Source organism: Tachypleus tridentatus, chromosome 4, assembly GCF_004210375.1.
Source record: "Tachypleus tridentatus isolate NWPU-2018 chromosome 4, ASM421037v1, whole genome shotgun sequence".
NCBI classification, from domain to species: domain Eukaryota; kingdom Metazoa; phylum Arthropoda; class Merostomata; order Xiphosura; family Limulidae; genus Tachypleus; species Tachypleus tridentatus.
In genome coordinates, this window is record NC_134828.1 from 116,996,055 (window position 1) to 117,020,682 (window position 24,628).

At 34.7% G+C, this 24,628-nt stretch overlaps 1 protein-coding gene across 1 annotated transcript in view; it reads left to right on the forward strand.

Moving 5' to 3' along the window:
• Positions 1 to 10,204: 10,204 nt before the first annotated feature.
• The window catches only part of LOC143248205 (DNA mismatch repair protein Msh3-like), a 109,405-nt gene continuing 94,981 nt past the window's right edge, over positions 10,205 to 24,628 (forward strand). The window contains exons 1-4 of the mRNA XM_076496638.1: positions 10,205 to 11,216; positions 12,544 to 12,652; positions 13,209 to 13,443; positions 23,673 to 23,812. Coding sequence (XP_076352753.1) covers positions 10,582 to 11,216; positions 12,544 to 12,652; positions 13,209 to 13,443; positions 23,673 to 23,812 — 1,119 coding nt within the window. The 5' untranslated portion in view covers positions 10,205 to 10,581. The remainder of the gene's footprint in view (positions 11,217 to 12,543; positions 12,653 to 13,208; positions 13,444 to 23,672; positions 23,813 to 24,628) is intronic.

The window sequence follows — 24,628 nt, forward strand, 5'->3', positions numbered from 1 at the left end:
ATTATTGGTTGCGTGTTGCGCAAGTCTCGCGTGTTTTCAAATTTTCTAGAAGGTTCTTGAGTGTAATTGTCAACGTACAATCTATTATAAAAAATAATACTTATTTTCTGTCTGTAGTGAAAATGCGCGCCCACCTTTCTCTTTAAGTGCGAGTGCGCGGGCAATTTATTTCAACGGATCTATACAATAAGTAGGTGTAAATATATTTTATTACATATTTTGTACGATAGCATATTACAAGCTTATCAAAGCGTTTAAAGTGGTTTAACGTTAGATCGTAGAGTAATACTATAAATTTATTTATCGATAATAATAAGTACGATGAAGTTTAACCCTAATTGAAATAAAACCACAAATGTACACAATTTACGATTAATTTAACTCTTTACTTTGTTAACTCTTAACTCTTTATTATGTACTTAATAAAGGCTTAACTAATATTCGGCATAAGAGAAGTGGAATAATAGATTTTGTAATGATAATGATAATTATTTTGTATTACTATAGAAATTCTGTATTTAAAGAAATATTATTTTCATTGCACATATTTTGTGGGTCTCAGCTGGTAATTAAACAAATAGAATATATTTTTATTATGTAATTAAATAAATAAAATATATTTCTATTATGTTGTACTTGTGACGGTAAGATATTTTGTGATTTAACCACATATAACTTTAGTTGTTTTCTTGTTGTTAAAAGCAAAGAATCACAATGAGTTGGGTATCTATACTATGCCCTCCACGGATATCGAAAGCCGATTTTTAGCATTAACGGTCCAGACTTGCCGCTACGCCACTAGAGAGCAGCACATAATTAGAAAGACAAAGTTTCTGACTCTGGTGTGTGATCTTTTTTTTTTTTTTGGTAACTCACACTTTTATTTAATATTATAAAAACTACCCGTAGAACTAAACATTTTATCCATATTTTGTTGTGGTTTCTTTTTCCTACATTCGTTCATCATATAATTATGCGATTCGGAAACATTAAAATGTTCAATTCAGCTTTTTGATTAACTCCAGTGGCCAGTAAATGCCAGAAGTGTGTTTTTCTTATAGCAAAGCCACATCGGGCTATCTGCTGAGCCCTCCGAGAGGAATCGAACCCCTGATTTTTGTGGTAAATTTAGAGACTTACCGCTGCACTAGCGGGGTCAGTGCTAGAAGTAAGTAGTTGAATGACTGTTTAACGTTAGTGAATTACGAAGTTAAATGTGAGAAAATAAGTCGGGTAAGTTCTATATTATTACATAATGTATTATTAATTGTTTAGACTAACTTATTAGTCATATTGATTCCAATGGAATCGCATAACATTTTCTTTACTTACAATATTATTTTAATATTTAAATACATTGTAATGTCATAAATAGCTGGCCCAGCGGTAAGTATACGGAATTACAATACTAAAAGCAGCGGTTCGATTCCCCTCCCTGGACTCCGCAGATAGTCCGATGTAGCTGTGCTATAAGAAAACACACATAATAAAAGTTAACCAAATTTAGTTACAGAATGAACACACAGACACGAGAACATCTTCGTTTAAACAGTTTTCTCTCAATTCACGATTAACTCCGAACTGACTGTTTCTCACAGTAAATTGAAACAAATATCTTCAGAAAATTACAAATAGTAAAGAGAAAGATTGGGTAGCGTACTCGGTTTGGCTGTTGGTTGTAACGTTAGAGTTAAATCGGGCCAACAGCGAACTCGATACAGATAATTAAATAATAACAGCTATAGTGAATACCACTTCACAGGAAATATAGTTCTTGTTTAAATAAACTGTATTTCGGTAGTTAATATCCTTATTATTTGGAATTCTGAGTTGCGTCATTTTGTTAGTAGCGTACATCGACCTCCTGTAGCTTTGTACAAAATTCAAAATTCTTCGGTTCTTCGTTCCCAGCTGGTACAGCGATAAGTCTACGGATTTATAGCGCCTAAAATCAGGCGGTTCGAATCCCATCAGTCGACCCAGCAGATAGCCCAGTGTGGCTTTGCTATAAGAAACACACACACCGGTTCTTCTTGGTTCGTTCTCTTATTTGTTTAGTTTTAATTTTCATCTGATGTTCTGTTTATTTCTTTATTTTAGAAATGATTTTCGAAATAAAGTAGTGGTATACCTGTTATTATATGTAATTCCTTTTGCTGCACTTAGTCTATTTATCACTTTCTGAACATCCCACGTGCATCGGGTAATATTGTTCAAATGGATACTTGTTTTGTTTTTGGAATTTCGCACAAAGCTACTCGAGGGCTATCTGTGCTAGCCGTCCCTAATTTAGCAGTGTAAGACCAGAGGGAAGGCAGCTAGTCATCACCACCCACCGCCAACTCTTGGGCTACTCTTTTACCAACGAATAGTGGGATTGACCGTCACATTATACACCCCCACGGCTGGGAGGGCGAGCATGTTTAGCGCGACGCGGGCGCGAACCCGCGACCCTCGGATTACGAGTCGCACGCCTTACGCGCTCGGCCATGCCAGGCCACAAATGGATACAACAATAAAAAAACATGTGAACTTAACATGAGTGGATGAAGAAAAGAAATGAAGGGTCTAGAAAGGAAAAGTAGTTCATACATTGAACAACAAGTTGTCAAAACAAATTGTCACGGTAGAAATGTAAATAAACTGTACGGCGGGGAAGTGGAAAAGTTGAAGGAAGGAGAACTCTGCATTTATTCCAAATAAACTATCAATCTCAAAATCACGCGTTTTTCCTGGCGTTCTCTTTTCTTTACAATGAATGTAGCAAATATGAGTCCAAGTATGGGGAAATCTATCTTTGAATTTTGTAGAGTTAATATCTCTTATATAAGACTAATGCTCAGGTAAACGATAACCTAAGCGGCAACCTGTTTGACCAATGTATGGCACAAACTATATCAGACTTACTGAAATGCAAGTGAATAACTGTTGTATTTCGAATATTCCAGTGAGAACAGATATGCGTATTGTTGTGTTCACATATTTGCAGGCGACATATTTCTTTCAGTGACAATAGGCCATACCTAGATTTACACTAGGGGTAGATTTCTGGATGACACTGTGGACCAAAGTGCTATATATATATATATACCCTGCTGGCCAAAATCTTAAGACCAATGAACCTAAAGAAAAAATATGTATTTTGCGTTGTTAGACTCAACCACTTACTTGAGTAGAGCTTCGAAAGCTGAAAATTAGAAAACGGAAAAAAAAAATGTTAGCATTTAATACGAAAAAAGTGAACACTATGAAATTAGCCTAAATACTAGCTGGTCAAACGTTTAAAACCATACCAAAAAGAAGTCCTAAACAGGGTAGGAAATGCCCAACAAGAGGTCTCAGTAGTGAGTTACACGGCCGTCATTGCGAATAACTTCAAACATTCGCTTTGGCATGGTCGATATAAGCGTTTGCAGAAGGCTGGCTGGAATGTTATTCCAAGTGGTGAAGATGGCTTCACGAAGATCACGCACTGTTTGGAATTGGCGTCCATTTCTATAGACTTCCCTTGCCATCCACCCCGAAACGTTTTTAATAGGGTTCAGTTCGGGCGAACACGCTGGATAGTCCAAAAGAATCATGTTATTTGCCATGAAAAAGTCCTTTGTCCTACGGGCATTGTTAAATTGCAGCGTTGTCCTGCTGAAAGATCCAGTCATTTCCACGCAAGCGAGGGCCTTCAGTCAATACGAATGCTCTCTCCAACATGCCAATGTAGCCAGCTGCTGTTTGACGCCCCTGTATAACCTGAAGCTCCATTTTTTCATGGGAGGAGAAAGCACTCCAGATCATGACGGAACCTCCTTCACAGTGTCGTATAAAAATGTCTCCGGTGGAATATCCTTATCGTGCCAGTAACGTAGGAAGCCATCTGGACCATCCAGGTTAAATTTTTTCTCATCAGAGAACAAAAACTTCTTCCACTTTTCTACGTCCCATGTTTGGTGCTTCTCAGTAAAGTTTAACCGAGCTGTTTCGTGGTGTGGAAGAAGGCGTGGCCTTTCAAGACGTTTACGGTTTTTAAAGCCTTTCTCTCATAGATGCCGTCTTATTGTTGTTGAGCTGCATTCTGCATCAATAAGGGCCTTAAGCTGGTTCGACGATCGGCTGGTGTCTTGCTGAACAACCCGTCGAATCTTCCTGCTCAACGCCGGCGAAATTTTCTTGAAATTCTCGTTCCGTGTCCCTCACGGTCTTTTAAGAAATTTGCAACAGCAGTTTTACTAAGCCCAATCTCACCAGTGATGACATGTTGAGAGAGACCTTGCTTTTGCAGCTCGACAATTCTGCCACGTTCAAACTTTGGCAAAGTTTTAACCTTTGCCATGTTTTTACCCATTCTAACACAGAAGATGTCAGTGTGAGATGTTGACAACGTTAATGCTTGAACACAAATGACTAAATTTCGTTACGTGTTTAGCGATTAACGCTTCATTTCAGTATGGTCTTAAACTTTTGACCAGCTAGTATTTAGCCTAATTTCACAGTGTTCACATTTTCCCTATTAAATGCTAAAAAAGGTTTTTTATTTTCCCTTTTCTTATTTTCATCTTTCGAAGCCCTACTCAAATAAGTGGTTGAGTCTAACAACGCAAATTGCATAATTTTTCTTTATGTTTATTGGCCAGCAGTCTTTATAATTTATCCTGTCTATATTTGACTGGACGCGTTCTCCAGAGATTTTTGAAGTTATGGGGTCATGTTTGATGATGTAGACAACTTTAGAGGTTTTGGAATGGTTGTTGTTGTTTTGAATTAAGCACAAAGCTACATAATGGGCTATCTGTGCTCTGCTCACCACAGATATCGAAACCCGGTTTTTACCGTTGTAAGTCTGCAGACATACCGCTGAGCCACTGGGGGGCTTTTGGAATGGTAAATAATAATAAGTGGTTTTCGATAGTTTGTATATTTAGGTTTTAGGGAGCATTCTCGGTTTGCGGAGTAGGTGCCTTGGGCAACTTCCTATTAAATACTTTGATTGTTTGTTTTTGAACTTCGCGAAAAGCTACTCGAGGGCTATCTGTGTGAGCTTTCCCTAATTTAGCCGTGTAAGACTAGAGAGAAGGCAGCTAGTCATCACCACCCATCGCCAACTCTCAAGCTACTCTTTTACCAACGAATAGTGGGATTGATTGAAACATTATAATGCCTCCATGGCTGAAAGGGTGAGCATGTTTGGTGCGACAGGGATTTGAACCCGCGCCCCTCAGATTACGAGTCGCACGCCTTGCCATACCGAGCCAGGAATATTTGGAGTAAGAGCGACTGATAAAAACATATATCATATACTGACTCGTAATCTGTTTGGTCACTGCAGAATCTGCGTAGAATTTGGAATATGGAACTGGACATATGGAAGAAACTGAAATGTATGACGTAGATAGACAAAGTTGCAGCAGAAGTAACAATAGTAAATAACGAAGTTCAACGGTGATAAGAATATGTGAAGAGTGTGATAAGGAAGTGTTCGTGTAATGATGAGCACCGGATGGAAGGAGGAAGTCACATGATATCATCAATATAACTTCCGTAAACACTAAGAAATATTACTTGATAAAGATAAGCATCGGATGGAAGGAGAAAGTCACATGATATCATCAATGTAACTTCCGTAAACACTAAGAAATATTACTTGATAAAGATAAGCATCGGATGGAAGGAGGAAGTCACATGATATCATCAATGTAACTTCCGTAAACACTAAGAAATATTACTTGATAAAGATAAGCATCGGATGGAAGGAGGAAGTCACATGATATCATCAATGTAACTTCCGTAAACACTAAGAAATATTACTTGATAAAGATAAGCATCGGATGGAAGGAGGAAGTCACATGATATCATCAATGTAACTTCCGTAAACACTAAGAAATATTACTTGATAAAGATAAGCATCGGATGGAAGGAGGAAGTCACATGATATCATCAATGTAACTTCCGTAAACACTAAGAAATATTACTTGATAAAGATAAGCATCGGATGGAAGGAGGAAGTCACATGATATCATCAATGTAACTTCTGTAAACACTAAGAAATGTTCCTTGATAAAGATGAGCGCCGGATGGAAGGAGGAAGTCACATGATATCATCAATATAACTTCTGTAAACACTAAGAAATGTTCCTTGATAAAGATGAGCACCGGATGGAAGGAGGAAGTCACATGATATCATCAATATAACTTCTGTAAACACTAAGAAATGTTCCTTGATAAAGATGAGCACCGGATGGAAGGAGGAAGTCACATGATATCATCAATATAACTTCTGTAAACACTAAGAAATGTTCCTTGATAAAGATGAGCACCGGATGGAAGGAGGAAGTCACATGATATCATCAATATAACTTCCGTAAACACTAAGAAATATTACTTGATAAAGATAAGCATCGGATGGAAGGAGGAAGTCACATGATATCATCAATGTAACTTCCGTAAACACTAAGAAATATTACTTGATAAAGATAAGCATCGGATGGAAGGAGGAAGTCACATGATATCATCAATGTAACTTCTGTAAACACTAAGAAATGTTCCTTGATAAAGATGAGCGCCGGATGGAAGGAGGAAGTCACATGATATCATCAATATAACTTCTGCAAACACTAAGAAATGTTCCTTGATAAAGATGAGCACCGGATGGAAGGAGGAAGTCACATGATATCATCAATATAACTTCTGTAAACACTAAGAAATGTTCCTTGATAAAGATGAGCACCGGATGGAAGGAGGAAGTCACATGATATCATCAATATAACTTCTGTAAACACTAAGAAATGTTCCTTGATAAAGATGAGCACCGGATGGAAGGAGGAAGTCACATGATATCATCAATATAACTTCTGTAAACACTAAGAAATGTTCCTTGATAAAGATGAGCACCGGATGGAAGGAGGAAGTCACATGATATCATCAATATAACTTCTGTAAACACTAAGAAATGTTCCTTGATAAAGATGAGCGCCGGATGGAAGGAGGAAGTCACATGATATCATCAATATAACTTCTGTAAACACTAAGAAATGTTCCTTGATAAAGATGAGCACCGGATGGAAGGAGGAAGTCACATGATATCATCAATATAACTTCTGTAAACACTAAGAAATGTTCCTTGATAAAGATGAGCACCGGATGGAAGGAGGAAGTTACATGATATCATCAATATAACTTCTGTAAACACTAAGAAATGTTCCTTGATAAAGATGAGCACCGGATGGAAGGAGGAAGTTACATGATATCATCAATATAACTTCTGTAAACACTAAGAAATGTTCCTTGATAAAGATGAGCACCGGATGGAAGGAGGAAGTCACATGATATCATCAATATAACTTCTGTAAACACTAAGAAATGTTCCTTGATAAAGATGAGCACCGGATGGAAGGAGGAAGTCACATGATATCATCAATATAACTTCTGTAAACACTAAGAAATGTTCCTTGATAAAGATGAGCACCGGATGGAAGGAGGAAGTTACATGATATCATCAATATAACTTCTGTAAACACTAAGAAATGTTCCTTGATAAAGATGAGCACCAGATGGAAGGAGGAAGTTACATGATATCATCAATATAACTTCTGTAAACACTAAGAAATGTTCCTTGATAAAGATGAGCACCGGATGGAAGGAGGAAGTTACATGATATCATCAATATAACTTCTGTAAACACTAAGAAATGTTCCTTGATAAAGATGATCACCGGATGGAAGGAGGAAGTTACATGATATCATCAATATAGCTTCTGTAAACACTAAGAAATGTTCCTTGATAAAGATGAGCGCCGGATGGAAGGAGGAAGTCACATGATATCATCAATATAGCTTCTGTAAACACTAAGAAATGTCCCTTGATAAAGATGAGCGCCGGATGGAAGGAGGAAGTCACATGATATCATCAATATAACTTCTGTAAACACTAAGAAATGTTCCTTGATAAAGATGAGCACCGGATGAAAGGAGGAAGTCACATGATATCATCAATATAACTTTTGTGAACTCTAAGAAATGTTCCTTGATAAAGATAAGCATCGGATGGAAGGAGGAAGTCACATGATATCATCCATATAACTTCTGTGAACGCTAAGAAATGTTCCTTGATAAAGATGAGCACCGGATGGAAGGAGGAAGTCACATGATATCATCAATATAACTTCTGTAAACACTAAGAAATGTTCCTTGATAAAGATGAGCACCGGATGGAAGGAGGAAGTCACATGATATCATCAATATAACTTCTGTAAACACTAAGAAATGTTCCTTGATAAAGATGAGCACCGGATGGAAGGAGGAAGTCACATGATATCATCAATATAACTTCTGTAAACACTAAGAAATGTTCCTTGATAAAGATGAGCACCGGATGGAAGGAGGAAGTTACATGATATCATCAATATAACTTCTGTAAACACTAAGAAATGTTCCTTGATAAAGATGAGCACCGGATGGAAGGAGGAAGTTACATGATATCATCAATATAACTTCTGTAAACACTAAGAAATGTTCCTTGATAAAGATGAGCACCGGATGGAAGGAGGAAGTTACATGATATCATCAATATAACTTCTGTAAACACTAAGAAATGTTCCTTGATAAAGATGATCACCGGATGGAAGGAGGAAGTTACATGATATCATCAATATAGCTTCTGTAAACACTAAGAAATGTTCCTTGATAAAGATGAGCGCCGGATGGAAGGAGGAAGTCACATGATATCATCAATATAGCTTCTGTAAACACTAAGAAATGTCCCTTGATAAAGATGAGCGCCGGATGGAAGGAGGAAGTCACATGATATCATCAATATAACTTCTGTAAACACTAAGAAATGTTCCTTGATAAAGATGAGCACCGGATGAAAGGAGGAAGTCACATGATATCATCAATATAACTTTTGTGAACTCTAAGAAATGTTCCTTGATAAAGATAAGCATCGGATGGAAGGAGGAAGTCACATGATATTATCCATATAACTTCTGTGAACGCTAAGAAATGTTCCTTGATAAAGATGAGCACCGGATGGAAGGAGGAAGTCACATGATATGATCAATAAATGGACAAATCTGGTTGTCTTACCAGAGTTTTCCATCATTCTTTATATTGTATTTTACATTTTGTTATTTTCTCGCCTTACTAATTATTTCATTACTAGATTTTGAAGTGAAACACAAAGATACAAAAGGGCTATCTGAGCTCTGTTCACCACGGTTATCGGTATGTAAGTCCGCAAACATACCTCTGTACCACTGGGGCCTATTAGATTTAGTTTAACTTTATTATTAGGCTATACACATTTATCAAATTACGTCAAATTTTCCTCTGCAATAAAAGCATAGTTTACAAAAGCGTTCAGACATTATAATTTAACATGAAATAAACTTAACTGATTTTTTCTACTGGTTACAGCGATCTGTAGGACGTTGGTGCATTATAATATGACAGTCAATCCTGCTGTTCATTGGTAAAAAGAGTAGCCCAAGAATTAGCAGTGGGTGGTAATGACTAGCTGCCTTCCCTTTGGTCTTACACTGCTAAATTGGGACGGCTAGCGTAAATGGCCCTCGTGTAGCATTGCACGAAATTTTAAATAAATTAAAACCTGACATACCTTTTCTTCACTGAGTTTTGAAAATGCTTTCTTAGTTTCATTCTCTCTTATTGTATGATATAGCTAAACCACGGACACATTTTCTAACAATAAAATTAGTTTGAAAGTGATAGCATGTTTGTTGTTAAGTGCAAAACTTTTGTTTGTCTGTTTGTTAAGCCAATAGCTAAACAATGGTTTTTTTTTGTGGTGTGCCCACTAGTGGAATCAAAAATGTTCTTTTTACAACGGGAAATCGAAACCGGAATTTTAGCGTGGTACATCCACAAATTTACCACCGCTTACTCACTGGGGTTTAACTCTATTACTGCAAGTATGTTTATTTATTGTGTTGTTTTGTTTAATAATCCATTTGTTCATTTTCATTAATTTGTCCAAAGTAATTCCTTTTTCTTTAAGTCACTAAAATTATATTTTGTTGCATATATGCTTTACTCGAAATGCAAATACACAGCTTATTATTATTATTATATCACAATAATACATTGGTTAGAAGTTAGAAATAGTTTATTTGTTATTAAACACAAAGGGCTATCTTTCGTCACCACGGGTTTCGAAAATCGGTTTTTAGTTGTATAAGTCCGTAGACATAACTTTGCACTGGTGAATCGCTTAATGGTTAAATAGTAAAAAATGATATATCGTCCTACGCATATAATAACTTTTAAAGCATCAGTATAGTTATTAGCTGTTCAAATTTTCGAATATTATTTAATTAAACAATCTGCATATATTAAATCATTTATAGAAAATATAAACCACACAATCTTATATCAATGTTCAAAATTACGACAATCGATGCAACATTTATTCGTCAGCGTAAAATCGCGTGTTTTGGTGAAGTCGTGACACTTCATAAGTGTCAAACCTTAGGAATCATGAAATGGTGTCTGTGTGTTTGGCTAGATATAAGTTTTGTGTTTTATAAAGTTAATTTTTAATGTTGTGGATCTTTTCAACTTAAAAGTGCCAGAAATGAGTTTTTTCAAAGTTCAAATGAATAATAAGCAACGCAAGTCCGTGGTTCAAGTCAGTGCTACAAGCAGTACTGGTAGTGGTACAGTAGGTAGTAATGCTAGCTCTTCCAGTCCAATAGGTTCTAGTTATAAGTCTGCTAGTCCTGCTAGAAAACACAGGAAAATACAAAGGAAAGACCTTGACAAATGCAATAAACAACCTGTCGTATCGGCGTTTTTTCAGCAATCACCTAGTTTAAAATTATCTTCAAAAATACCAATGGAATTTCAAGAACCCTCTGTACCACAAGCAAGAGAGAACCTAACAGAGACTGAAGATGTTAGTCAAAAGTTTAAATATTCTGTTTGTAAATCCACTTTTGAAAAACTGCAGAACTATTCCCATATTCCAATAAATAGACTGGAAACAAATAGTGAATGTCAAATTGAGAATGACATTAATATAAGAACAGATATTTTAGAACAAACGGTTATGATGGAGCAAGATTTTAACAGTTTGAATGATAATAAAAATAATAGTGAAAACTTGAACTTCTGTTTAAAGGAATCAGGTTCATTTAATCAGATAAAGAAAGTTTCAGAAAGGGAAAACAAATTTGAGGAGCCACGGCCAGGTTGTAAAAAGAAGACAAAGTTAGTGTTTTTATATTTACTAACTATGTGATATTCATATTTAATATTTTCTCTATAAATAAGTGGTAACATATAATTTCTAGATTCTTCTAAATAATCATTTTTTGATTATTTGTATGTATAATCATACAATGTTACTACATAAACTATTATTGTTCGTTGAGTTTCCATAAGTGGTAACATATAATTTCTAGATTCTTCTAAATAATCATTTTTTGATTATTTGTATGTATAATCATACATTGTTACTACATAAACTATTATTGTTCATTGAGTTTCCAAGAAAAACAGTTTTCTGAAGTGTTTAAAACCAAATGCCAGGTTAATATATAGTTTTTCACACCTAAGGCCCAGCAGGGCCAGGTGGGTTAAGGCGTTCATCTTGTAATCTGATAGTTGTGGGTTCAAATTCCCGTCACACCAAACATGCTCACCCTTTCAGTCGTGGAGGTGTTATAATGTGATGGTCAATCCCACTATTTGTTGGTAAAAGAGCAGCCCAAGAGTTGGCGGTGGGTGGTGATGACTAGCTGCCTTCCCTCTAGTCTTACACTGCTAAATTAGGGACGACTAGCACAGATAGCCCTTGAGTAGCTTTGTGTGAAATTCAAGACAAACAAACAATCTTGCACCCAAACAAGTAGTAATTAAACTATCATATAATTTGTTTTGTTATTGTAATGAGACTCATTTTGTTGCACACTCTTACATTACGTAACAGTAAACACAGTTTCTAAATATTATGTTACAAGTTACAAATAAAAATACTATCACTATATTAATATAATTCTTAATAAGTGTTGTCAAACTGCTTGTTTGAAGTACATTTAACAACTGAAATAAGTGTAGTGTATTTAAAACTGAATTAACAATTGTGCTTCATATTTCTGATAATTTATATTGGAAATTTAAGGTTTTAAAAGGGTTATTTTATTGTAGAATGAGTTTCTATCTCACATATTTGAAAGTATTTTATCATTGTGGCATATTTTATAATTTATGTATCTAAGTGAAAATCATGAATTTCAAGAGAAGAGCTTTCCTCAGTTTCATGTTTGTTTGTTTTAATGTTGGTAATATTTATTAAAGGTAAATAACCTTGGTAATTTTTATACTGTTACTGTTATGATAAATAAATAACAGTAATTTATCAGTTGTTATTAACCTAACCAACCAAGGCACAATAAGGTAGTAATTACATTTAAAAGCACAAATGTAAGAGTTCTTAGAAACAATAATTTTTTATAACAGTTGTACAATAGTTATGAATTTTGTATCAATATGTTTGATCTGTAAGTAAAATATTAGCTATGTGTTCATTAAACAGATTCACTCCTCTTGAAGAACAGTATATGGAGATCAAACAACAAAACCCAGATGCTATTCTGCTGGTGGAATGTGGATACAAGTACAGATTCTTTGATGAAGATGCAAAGGTTTAAGTGTATTATGTTTCTTATTTTGTGAAATCAAAGGTCTAAGTGTATTATGTTTCTTATTTTGTGAAATCAAAGGTCTAAGTGTATTATGTTTCTTATTTTGTGAATACAACAGTCTAAGTGTATTATGTTTCTTATTTTGTGAATACAACAGTCTAAGTGTATTATGTTTCTTATTTTGTGAATACAACAGTCTAAGTGTATTATGTTTCTTATTTTGTGAATACAACAGTCTAAGTGTATTATGTTTCTTATTTTGTGAATACAACAGTCTAAGTGTATTACCTTTCTTAAATATTATATTATGGATATGTATGAATCAACTTATTGTGAAATACATCCATTAGTAAATGAAAAACCTTAAAATAATAAAATGATGTTTTTGAAATGAATGTTGTTTAAGTAGATTTCATTGTATAGATACGAAACAATATAAAAGAAACTTCAAAGTATGTTGTCCAAAGTTATGCTCACACGACACTAAATATTTTAGGACTTCCACCAGTATTGAGATCAGGTTTTGTGTAACAACTAAATTTATGTACATTTTCAGACTGCATCACAAGTATTAAGTATTGGATGTTACCAAGACCATAATTTTCTGTCAGCCAGCATACCAACCCATCGTCTTCACGTTCACATACGCAGGTTAGTGACGAAAGGCTACAAGGTTGGAGTGGTTAAACAGATTGAAACTGCTGCTTTAAAAGCAGCTGGAAGCAACAAGAACAATGTCTTCCGTCGCAAACTGACTGCATTATACACAAAATCAACTATGATTGGAGAAGGTATGGAAATTGAACCTGCAGCTCTCTGTCAGTGGTTACTAAGTGTTATGTAGGTTTGATATGTTATTGCGATTTAACTCTTTCAAAACTAGCTTTCATTGTTGTTTGAATGTTAGAAATTATACTTTGTGTGGGCGTAAAACATTTTATCAAAGGTAATGGATTTAAATAGCATGTTTTTTTTCATTGAATAACCAGTAAGTGAAATTATTTAAGTTAAATATACTAGAGCTATGATTTTTCACTTTAATACTAGAGCAATAATTTTAATTTACTTAGTCACTCAGTTTATCCTTAATTTAATTTACTTAGTCACTCACAGTTTATCCCTAATTTCAATTTACTTAGTCACTCACAGTTTAACCCTAATTTTAATTTACTTAGTCACTCACAGTTTATCCCTAATTTTAATTTACTTAGTCACTCACAGTTTATCCCTAATTTTAATTTACTTAGTCACTCACAGTTTATCCCTATTGTCCATCTAAAGTTCTGAGGTTATAGGATTTTGTTTTCTTGTCTTTTAGAACTAAGATTCATTTTGGATTCTCAAAAATCATAACACATTTTATCATCCATATGGTGAATACAAATTACAAGTTTTTTGTAAATATTTTTGATAGGTTTTAATAACAAAGTCACAGTTGAAATAACTTGTTCATAAGTTTTCATATTGTTTGTAAGATATTTTGAGCTACATGATTTTTGATATTTACTGGTTGATTAGTTGATGGTCTTTCCAGTCAGCTACACATGATTAATTTGTTAGTACAACATTCTTGACAAAATTCTGTTTCAAAACATTAATGACAGAAAGAGTATACGACAGCTACAAGACTGTGGTGACCACAGACTTATTGTAACATCATACGACAGCTACAAGACTGGTGACCACAGACTTATTGTAACATCATGCGACAGCTACAAGACTGTGGTGGCCACAGCTGTAACAAGACTGTGGTGGCCACAGACTTATTGTACACATCATGACCACAGACTTATTGTAACATCATACGACAGCTACAAGACTGGTGACCACAGACTTATTGTACAGCTATCATGACCACAGACTTATTGTAACAGCTACAAGACTGGTGGCCACAGACTTATTGTAACATCATACGACAGCTACAAGACTGTGGTGACCACAGACTTATTGTAACATCATATGACAGCTACAAGACTGTGGTGACCACAGACTTATTGTAACATCATACGACAGCAACAAGACTGTGGTGACCACAGACTTATTGTAACATCATACAACAGCTACAAGACTGGTGACCACAGACTTATTGTAACATCATATTAACTTCCAGTTTTTATTTTGTTTTTTGAATTACCCTTTGATTTATATAAAGCACATGTTACAGAGGAAACTGTTTGTTTGAACATTGTGCAAAACTTATTTTTGGATGCAAAACAAATTATTTTTACCAAAATATTTTAGCACAAATATTTCTAAGGCTCATTTGGATATTTCTTACTTGGTGAACCATTAATGTCAAGTGGAGACAACCATGTGGTCAGCATTTGTTTGTTTTTAAAATATACAGTAATCCACCATTGTTATTGTTTAACACTAAAATGTGTAATTGAATAATGAAAACATAATTTACTATCACTAATAAGGTTAATAATGTGTTTATTACAAATATATTGTGATTGAAATTAGAATAATTATGTGGCTAGTTAGTTGATATATTTATATACATTGTTTGAATAGGGTAAACTTAAAAAATAACAGTTAATAAATAAGGATTTCTGTTTTTTGAATACTTTGCAGCCAACTACCATACTGATTAAACTTTAAAGAACTAGGTATCAACAAATCAACTTTACTGATATAAATCATATGATTTATCAATTTCTACTGTATTTAAATTACTTGGTTTTGGTAAATTACTTTTACCAGTTAATGATAAAACCTTCTCCAAACATTGTACATTTGTTAGTGTGTTAAATTTGCTGTCAAGGTTTCTGTCTACCTTTCTCTAAACTGTGTAAGCTTACCTTATGTTAGTTATGTCATGCTTTTCATTGAAGAATAGTTCTATACCTTTCAATCAGGTACAATTTAATACATAAACCTATATATTTACTGTTGTATGATAAATTCTTGCTTTATTCAATCATATTTAAACTTTCTTAATAAATGTTCTTAAAGTCAATATATTAATAAATTATCAAGTCACTTGATGTGGCATTTAAGTAGATGACAACTGAGGAAAACCTTGAAATTAATAAATGGGTAATACATTCTCAAGTAGTGAAGGAACTTAGCCTAAATAAAGTTTTCTAAGAAAACTTATAGGGAGACTGTTGTTTGAGGGAAAACTCTTTGCAGTGGTGAAGAAATTATAGTATGAATTATTTATAAATAACTATCAGAAGATTACAACCTTAATTCTAAAGTAGTGTTTGAGTTAAAACTGTTGAAATATAGTTAAAATTAACATATGTAATTTTTTTACATACAAACATGTATATATATATATATACACCCACACACAAATATTTTATATTTATATATATAATAGTTTTTACGTGTATAAATTTTTTAAGAGGTACATTTTAAAATAGTAAAAAGTATGAAAGGCCAGAGGAAACCCTGTCTTCAGACTTAAGGCAAGAAGAATTTGGAATTAACTTAGTGTTTTTAGTCATAAACTGTTGTACATGAAAATGTATAGAGCATGCAGTTGTGTAATTGCATTTTCTAGAATAACAGTCCTTGAAACATATGTACATCATTGTTTTATGTATTCATACATATATTTGTGACTTCATGACAATGTTGGATGTTGTAGTATTGTCTATAATTGCACAGTTACATGTTTTTTAATTAATCAAGAAAAGTGAATAACCATGACTCACTTCATTTATTAAGCAAGTTATATTTAGCTAGGGTAAAAAGTTAATATTGGATATTTATTCAGTAGTGTACATTTGAAGTCAGTAACAAAGATTATAATCAGATCATTGTATTTTGTGAAATAAAACTTTGATATTAATAATTTTATCTAACAAAATTTGAAGACCATTGAGAAGTAAGACTAAAAGTAGACAATCTGTTCATATAGTTTCATTGTGTTAAGTAACAACAGTATTTAACTTCCCCCTCACTAGCTACATTAATGTTTCATATTTATAATGATTAGTTTCATTGTGTTAAGTAACAACAGTATTTAACTTCCTCCACACCAGCTGCATTAATGTTTCATATTTATAATGATTAGTTTCATTGTGTTAAGTAACAACAGTATTTAACTTCCTCCACACTAGCTACATTAATGTTTCATTTTTATAATGATTAGTTTCATTGTGTTAAGTAACAACAGTATTTAACTTCCCCCTCACTAGCTACATTAATGTTTCATATTTATAATGATTAGTTTCATTGTGTTAAGTAACAACAGTATTTAACTTCCCCCACACTAGCTACATTAATGTTTCATTTTTATAATGATTAGTTTCATTGTGTTAAGTAACAACAGTATTTAACTTCCCCCACACTAGCTACATTAATGTTTCATTTTTATAATGATTAGTTTCATTGTGTTAAGTAACAACAGTATTTATCTTCCCCCACACTAGCTACATTAATGTTTCGCTTTTATAATGATTAGTTTCATTGTGTTAAGTAACAACAGTATTTATCTTCCCCCACACTAGCTACATTAATGTTTCGCTTTTATAATGATAGTATGATAACATAATGTTTTGTAACAATATGAGACCTATTTTTCCATCCCCTGGCTGTTCTATCCTCTAAGCTAAAAAATTAAAACTATTATCGCCAGCTCTTATTGTTCATACACTTATCAAGCTTTTTATTAAACTAACTTAAATTTCTGCCCATACAACATCCAAAGACCAAATCACCCTATTAGAAATATGAAACTGTCTTATCTGAAGATGACTCCTATCCTGCCAAAATGTACACTTGTGTCTCTTAGTCCTACTATTCTCACACTTAAGTAGGAATAAAGATGATGCATTAACACTTTAAGTTCCCTTTAGAAACTTAAACACTTCAATCAGATCACCCCTAATTCTTCTTTTTATCAAGACAAAACAATTTCAGAGATTTCAACCTCTCCATCCAGGGTAACATTTTAGTAACTCTCCTCTGAATTTTTTCCAACAATTCATGTCTTTCCTCAGGTACAGAATGCACAGTATTCCTAACGAGGAGTAACCAGTGACTTGGGTAATCAAATTATAACCTCTTTAGACTTGTATTCAGTATTTATGTAGATACAATCCAAAATCCTATTTTCCCTACTCTAGCATAGTACATTCCTTTGATGGTTTAGAAGACTGAACAACTGTCGGACCAAGATTCCTTTCCTTCATAATGTTGTTAAGGATATTCCCCTCCAAATTATACTTAATTCAAATTATGATAACCCACATGCATTATATGCAATTATCATAATAAAACTCATCTGCAGTTTATCTTGCGGTGATCTAAAATCAACAGCATCCTCTTCACTGCTAGCAACACCAGCAGCTTTAATATCTTCAGCAAATTTTGGTAATTTATTTGCCATTCCTTCATCTGTGCCATTGATGTAAATCAATTAGAGTAAAGGTCTTAAGAAGGAGCCCTTAGGTACCACACTTATGACATTAGTCCAGTTTGGCTGAACTCCATTTGTAACAACTCTCTACTTTCTTCCATCCAATAACTCTTCTATCCAATTTGCTAACTTATCCATCACACCTACAGAGATGATTGTTTTTACAAACCTTTTATTTGGCATCTTGACAAATTCTCTCTGGAAATCTGATTCAAGACTAATGGGTCTTCTATAACTACTGGGACAACTTTAATTACCTTCCTTGAAAAGAGGAGTTATTAGCTAATTTCTAATCCTCTGGTACCTGCACACATTTTAAGGACTGACAAAAAAATAGTAGTAAGTGGTTCATATATCCAATCTGTAACCTCCTTCTAAATTCCTTGGGAGTTATTGTCTAGTCCAGGAGCCTTATCATTTTCAAACTTTTCAATTTTTTCTTTACCACCTCAGAATTAATCCAGCCATCTTGTTTGATCTGATTTCCATTTATCAGCTGTTTAAGATGTGGAATACTGCTCAAATCGTTATAAATAAAAACCAAAGAAAAAACAAAATTTAATAATTCAGTCATAATCATCATATACTAGACTTCCTTTATCATCCCTCATGTGTCCTAATCCTCATTTAAACATTTTGTTTACCTTTAATATCTTTAAAGAAACTGCTATTTTTTCAATTCTCAACCAACTTTCTTTTCTGATGTTGTTATTTCCTGTTTCACCAACTTTTTTGATCTTATATAATCTTCTAAATCTCCTGTAATACCAGTCTGTTTAAATTTATGATGCTGTGCTTTAATTTTGTCTGTTAAACTGTGTAAGTCAACATGATTTTTATTTTCAACTCTTTTTTTTCCATAAGGAATATTTTAATCTTAAATACTTAAAAAATTATCTTTTAAAATTTTCTACATCTGATCCAAATAATTCAGCTGCCCAATTCACTACAGGTAATTTTTGTTGCATCTCTTGAAAATAATAGAAACCCCAATGGATACAATGTCCTTGCTATTATTTTTAATATCCTCAACTTCAAGAGGATATAATTCATATTTTACATAAAAAGCTACTTCTTCCCCCTCTTAATACTCTGTTATTAAATAGCCTCTAACCCTCAGGACAGCTGGTGTAATAATTAACACTTTTACTAATTAACTTGAAGATGACCTAAGAAGGTCCAAATGTTGTTCTCTGCCTTATTAGTAAATGTGTTAATACCCATACCAGTTGTCCTCCGATATATTTTTACTTCAGGTGGGTTTCTCATCATCACTTACATACTGTAACCCTGTATTTCAAAGAACCTTCTGTCATCCAAATCTTCTGTGTTTAACCATGTTTCAGTTATTGTCATTTTATCAAAATCCTACCAGTGCTCTAAAGTGATCTATTTTATTTCTTATACTTCTAGCATCACTATAGTAACAATTAAACCTATCCTTGTAACTATTGTTACATTTATTTGCTATGCTAAACTTTTATTTGCCTCTTATTCTTTCTCTATTTAGTTTTCCTGGCCCTCACCACTGTCTAGTCATAGCTTGTCTTCTCTTACAGCTGTGTTAATAGCCTTAACAAACAAGCACCCATTGGTGTGGATTTCTGTACATGATGAGGGGACCTCCCAGGGATGGTTCTGTTCTTTCAATTTACCTCTTCTGGGATCTAAACATCCACCCACGTGTTTGCCGTGCGTGGCGACTTGTGAAGGGGAGGAGAGGATCCTGATGGTTGAGGGGTCCAACCCTAACACACCACTTTGGCCTTAAATTCCTGTAAACAGGCGGCCTTAGGGTGGCCCCCTTAGGTCAATTGGCTGATTGATTTGGGCTAGGGTCAATCAAGTATCAGTGTTGGAAGTTCTCAACAGGTGTTGTGAACATTGTGTCTGATACTGGTGTTTGGGTATAGTACTCACGAAACCCTGGCATTGCTGCAGTGTCCTTGCTTGACATTGTAGTGTGTCCCCTCATAGGACTCCATGGTGAGTGGGGTCAGTGGGAACTGAAATTTCCTTTTTTTCTACGGATCCTCCAAATAAAAATTTAAATAAAATAGTGAAAAATAGTCAATAGGTAAATAACTATGTCTTGAAGTTTCTGAGCAGCAATCTTCAACATCTGTACCATCTGTTGTACCTCATTTTCTTATCCTACATTCTCTTTCAGAGAAACCTTTAGGGCAAATGTCCCCCTTTTTTTATTCAGAATGGACTGGAGGGACTTGCTGGCTCTCGAGAGTCAGTAAAGAAGCTTCGATCTGGAGATATATTGGTGGAAACATCCACATCTTAACATAGTGAACTCCTCTTGAATTCAAAGGCAATTGGGGATATACCTATTGAAGTTACATCTAATGCTACTTTGAATTCATCATGAAGAGTTATTGTTGAGAGGGATTTGAAGGACATCCCTGAGTGAAAGATTTTCGCTGGTTTCTCTACTCAAGGAGTTTCTGCAGTGAGGCATATCTCCACTCCCAAAGATGGAATTATGATACTGATCAGTGTCCTCATTCTGACATTTACATCACGATGTGCACCTGCCACCATCAAGGCAGATTATCTTAATTGTAGGGTATGGCTGTACATTCCAAACCCTCTCCGATGTTTCCAGTGTCAGAGGTTTGGTCGCTCAGAGACGTCATGTCGTGGTTCCCTGCCGTGCTCGTTGTGGTGGCAAGGACCATGATGCCTATGAGTATGAAACAGCCCTGCATTTTATCGATGTGATGGCTCTCACCCATCCTACTTTTTTTACTGTTTTTGCCCTAAATGTTTGGAAGAAAAAAGAGGTGGTGTGTGAAAATGATTCATAACATTACTTACCTAGAGGCTCGAAAGTTGCTGTCCACAACTTCATCTCAGACTATGCTGCTGCACTTCATTCCACAACTACAGCGGGAGTGCAGATAGATCTCTCTGTGCCTCCAAGAGAATCATTCTCCAAACAAATGAAAAGCCTCTTGACCTCCATGGTAAAGAAAGTTGATGAATCAACTTCTACACCCATCTCTGTCCCTTCCATACATTCGAACAAACTCTAAGATCCACATCCTTTGGTTCCAGGTACAGGCATTTCTTTGGAAACATCTTCTTCTCTCACCCCAAGATGCAAAACAATAATTTGTTCACATCCTCAGTCACTGGAATCCCCTTCCAACAACAAAGACCTGCCCAATGGATGCAGGGCAGGATCCATGGAGGTCAATAGACCTCCCTTAAATAAGGAAAAAAGAAATGGTCATAAACAGAAAGGATCTTCAGCTAATTCACCTACACATCATTAAAAATGGCCACCTTGATGCAATGGAACTGTCGAGGTTTACGTTCTAATCTGAATGACATCAAAATACTAATTGCTTCTTACCATCCTGTATGTCTTTCCTTATAGGAAACGTTTCTGAAACCTGCCAATACAGTCACCTTTTGGCAGCTTTCTTTGTACAGAAATGACAGGCTGTGTCATGGATGATTACATGGAGGGGTGGCACTGTTGGTTGATCAGCATGTGCCCACCCTGTCTTTATCATTCCACACACCCTTGAAGGCCGTAGCCATCCATGTTTCCTTGGGTCATACCATTAATGTTTGTTCTCTCTACCTGTCACCTGGAGACCTTGATGCTCTCATTGAACAGTTGCCGTCTCCGTTTTTAATCCTGGGGGACTTAAATGGACATCATCCCCTCTGGGGAAGTGCTGTTATTGATAGGAGGGGTCGCTCTGTAGAGCGTATGCTCTCTGATCACATTTTTCTCTTTTCAATACTGGTTCTTCTACTTATTTTCATGCCCCTAGTCAGTTTTTTACTGCTATTGATCTCTCAGTTTGCTCCCCTTCATTATTCTCCCATTTTTCATGGAGGATTGACAATAATCCAGGAGGCAGTGATCATTTTCCTATAATTTTGAGAGAGACTAACTGTGGTCGAGCTGAACATCAATCAAAGAAGCCTTTCTCAAATGACAACATCTTGTATTCTTTGACATTGAGAAGGCTTATAACACAACATAAAGGTATGGTGTTTTGCGAGACCTCCACATTTGTGGGTTACGTGGCCATTTGCCCATTTTTATGAAACATTTTTTAATGGACAGGAGATTTCAAGTTCGTGTGGGTTCAACACTTTACTGTTCCTTTCTACAGGAACTTGGAGTCCCTCAGGGCTGTATTTTGAGTGTCACACTTTTCAGTATAAAGATTAATGCAATCACTGAACAACTCCATCTCACTGTTGCAAATGGGCTTTATGTCGGTGACTTTCACATCTCATGTGAGTCGTTGAACACAAGATACATTGAGCAGCATCTAGCTTCTGTAAGTATCAGAAAGAGGAAGTTGTTCTAACTAGACTATGCATTGGTCACAGTTTTTTAGCTCATTGTTTTCTTTTGTCTGGAACTGATGCACCAGTGTGTAGTTTGTGTAACACTCAGGTCACAATAAGCCACATTTTACTTTCTTGCCATCGTTACGACTGTTGAATGCACCATTTTAAACATGTTCTGTCCCAAGTTTTGTCCATAACGTTAGGCAGTGTTATTGGTGAGAGTGACACTGTCCACCTTGGTAAAGTTTTTAGTTTTTTAAAGGCCATTAATCTTTTTAATGTCATTTAAGTGTTTTAATTTATACATTTAACACCTTTTTTACATGTCTTTTAAAACTTTTATTACTTTACTTTTTAAAAGTGGCCATAATGACACATAACTTGGAACCAGGACTGGAAAGGCCAACTTCAGGTGACTGATGGTAGTTCTTGTACTTACCTGTTAGTTTCCCTGGCAGGTTATGATAATTACCATAAACTAATGTAAACTATCTATTCCATAAAGCACCATTCTTTCACTGAACTGACCTTTAAATCCAACCAGCCATTCTGCTAATCCTTGCATATTAACCTAATCCTAGCATTTAGTCCTAGTGACCTATTTATAACTTCATCCCAACAGTTAGTTCTGAACCATATTGGGTTATGAACTTTTACTTTAAATGCTTGTATTAATAAATTAATTCTCCAGATCTACCTTTCCCTGCATTATTAGTCCCTACATGCACTAAAACGAACTGCATCTTTGCTAGACCCCTTTATCATATCTCCTGCTTTATCAATTATACTCTCAACTTGTGTCTATTGGTAGCATAATCTGATTCTTTTCTCCCTGTTTATCCCACGGACTACTCTAACCATATACCTTATCCAGGAATCACATATAACTTTAACCACCTTGCCTTCCATATCTTTCTCTGATCCATTTGTTTTCCTTCTCTACAATAATTACTCATCTGCAGAAGACAGAAGCTGGAATATGTTGGCCAATAAAATAAGGTCATTATAACTAAATTTGTTTCTTTTTACTCTAATAGTACTATACCCCTTGCATGTAAAAACTTGTTCACCAACATTATAAAACTATTCAAAAAAGTGTTTAATTTTTACTAATTTGTTTAACTATTTAATATTTCTGTAAAAAGCTATTGTATTATTATTGCAAAAATTTAATTTTGAGCTTAGACTTAACCCTACATAATACTCTGATGCTAGAACTGTGTGCCGTAGCCATGTGTGTTTTGTGTGTGGTATTTAACAAGGGAAAGCACTATGCTTTAAAGTATTTTCTCTTAATGTTTTTTCACACAGACATCTGCCCTACTTCCAGTAGTGTAAACAATGAAGAAGATGAGAAAGTTCTAGACTTTGTAGGTGACAGTGTGTCCGGTTTTCTTACAGCTGTATGTGAAACAGCTGAGAAAAAAGGAAATGTAATGATAGGTGTTATGGTAAGTTTGATTGTAAGGAAATGTAATGATAAGTTTGATTGTAAGGAAATGTAATGATAGGTGCTATGGTAAGTTTGATTGTAAGGAAATGTAATGATAGGTGCTATGGTAAGTTTGATTGTAAGGAAATGTAATGATAGGTGTTATGGTAAGTTTGATTGTAAGAAATGTAATGATAAGTTTGATTGTTGAAATGTAATGATAGGTGTTATGGTAAGTTTGATTGTAAGAAATGTAATGATAGGTGCTATGGTAAGTTTGATTGTAAGAAACGTAATGATAGGTGTTATGGTAAGTTTGATTGTAAGGAAATGTAATGATAGGTGCTATGGTAAGTTTGATTGTAAGGAAATGTAATGATAGGTGTTATGGTAAGTTTGATTGTAAGGAAATGTAATGATAGGTGTTATGGTAAGTTTGATTGTAAGGAAATGTAATGATAGGTGTTATGGTAAGTTTGATTGTAAGGAAATGTAATGATAGGTGTTATGGTAAGTTTGATTGTAAGGAAATGTAATGATAGGTGTTATGGTAAGTTTTATTGTGATTCATCAGAGTTTACACTCTACAAGCTCAAATTTATGAATCCCTTTAGAGCTATAAAAGTAAATTATTGAATTTTATTATTAAAATTATATATTCCAAATAATAAATAGCATATCCAGAGTATGGTTCCAAGGATTCATGGTTAGTAGCATGTTTTCATGAAAAACTTTTCTGCACTTGACTTTGGGGCAATGGGTGTATTATAAAGGCAACAATAAAACTGCAGTATTCAGTTACACAATAGAAGCCCAAGTGTTTACAATGGTTGCT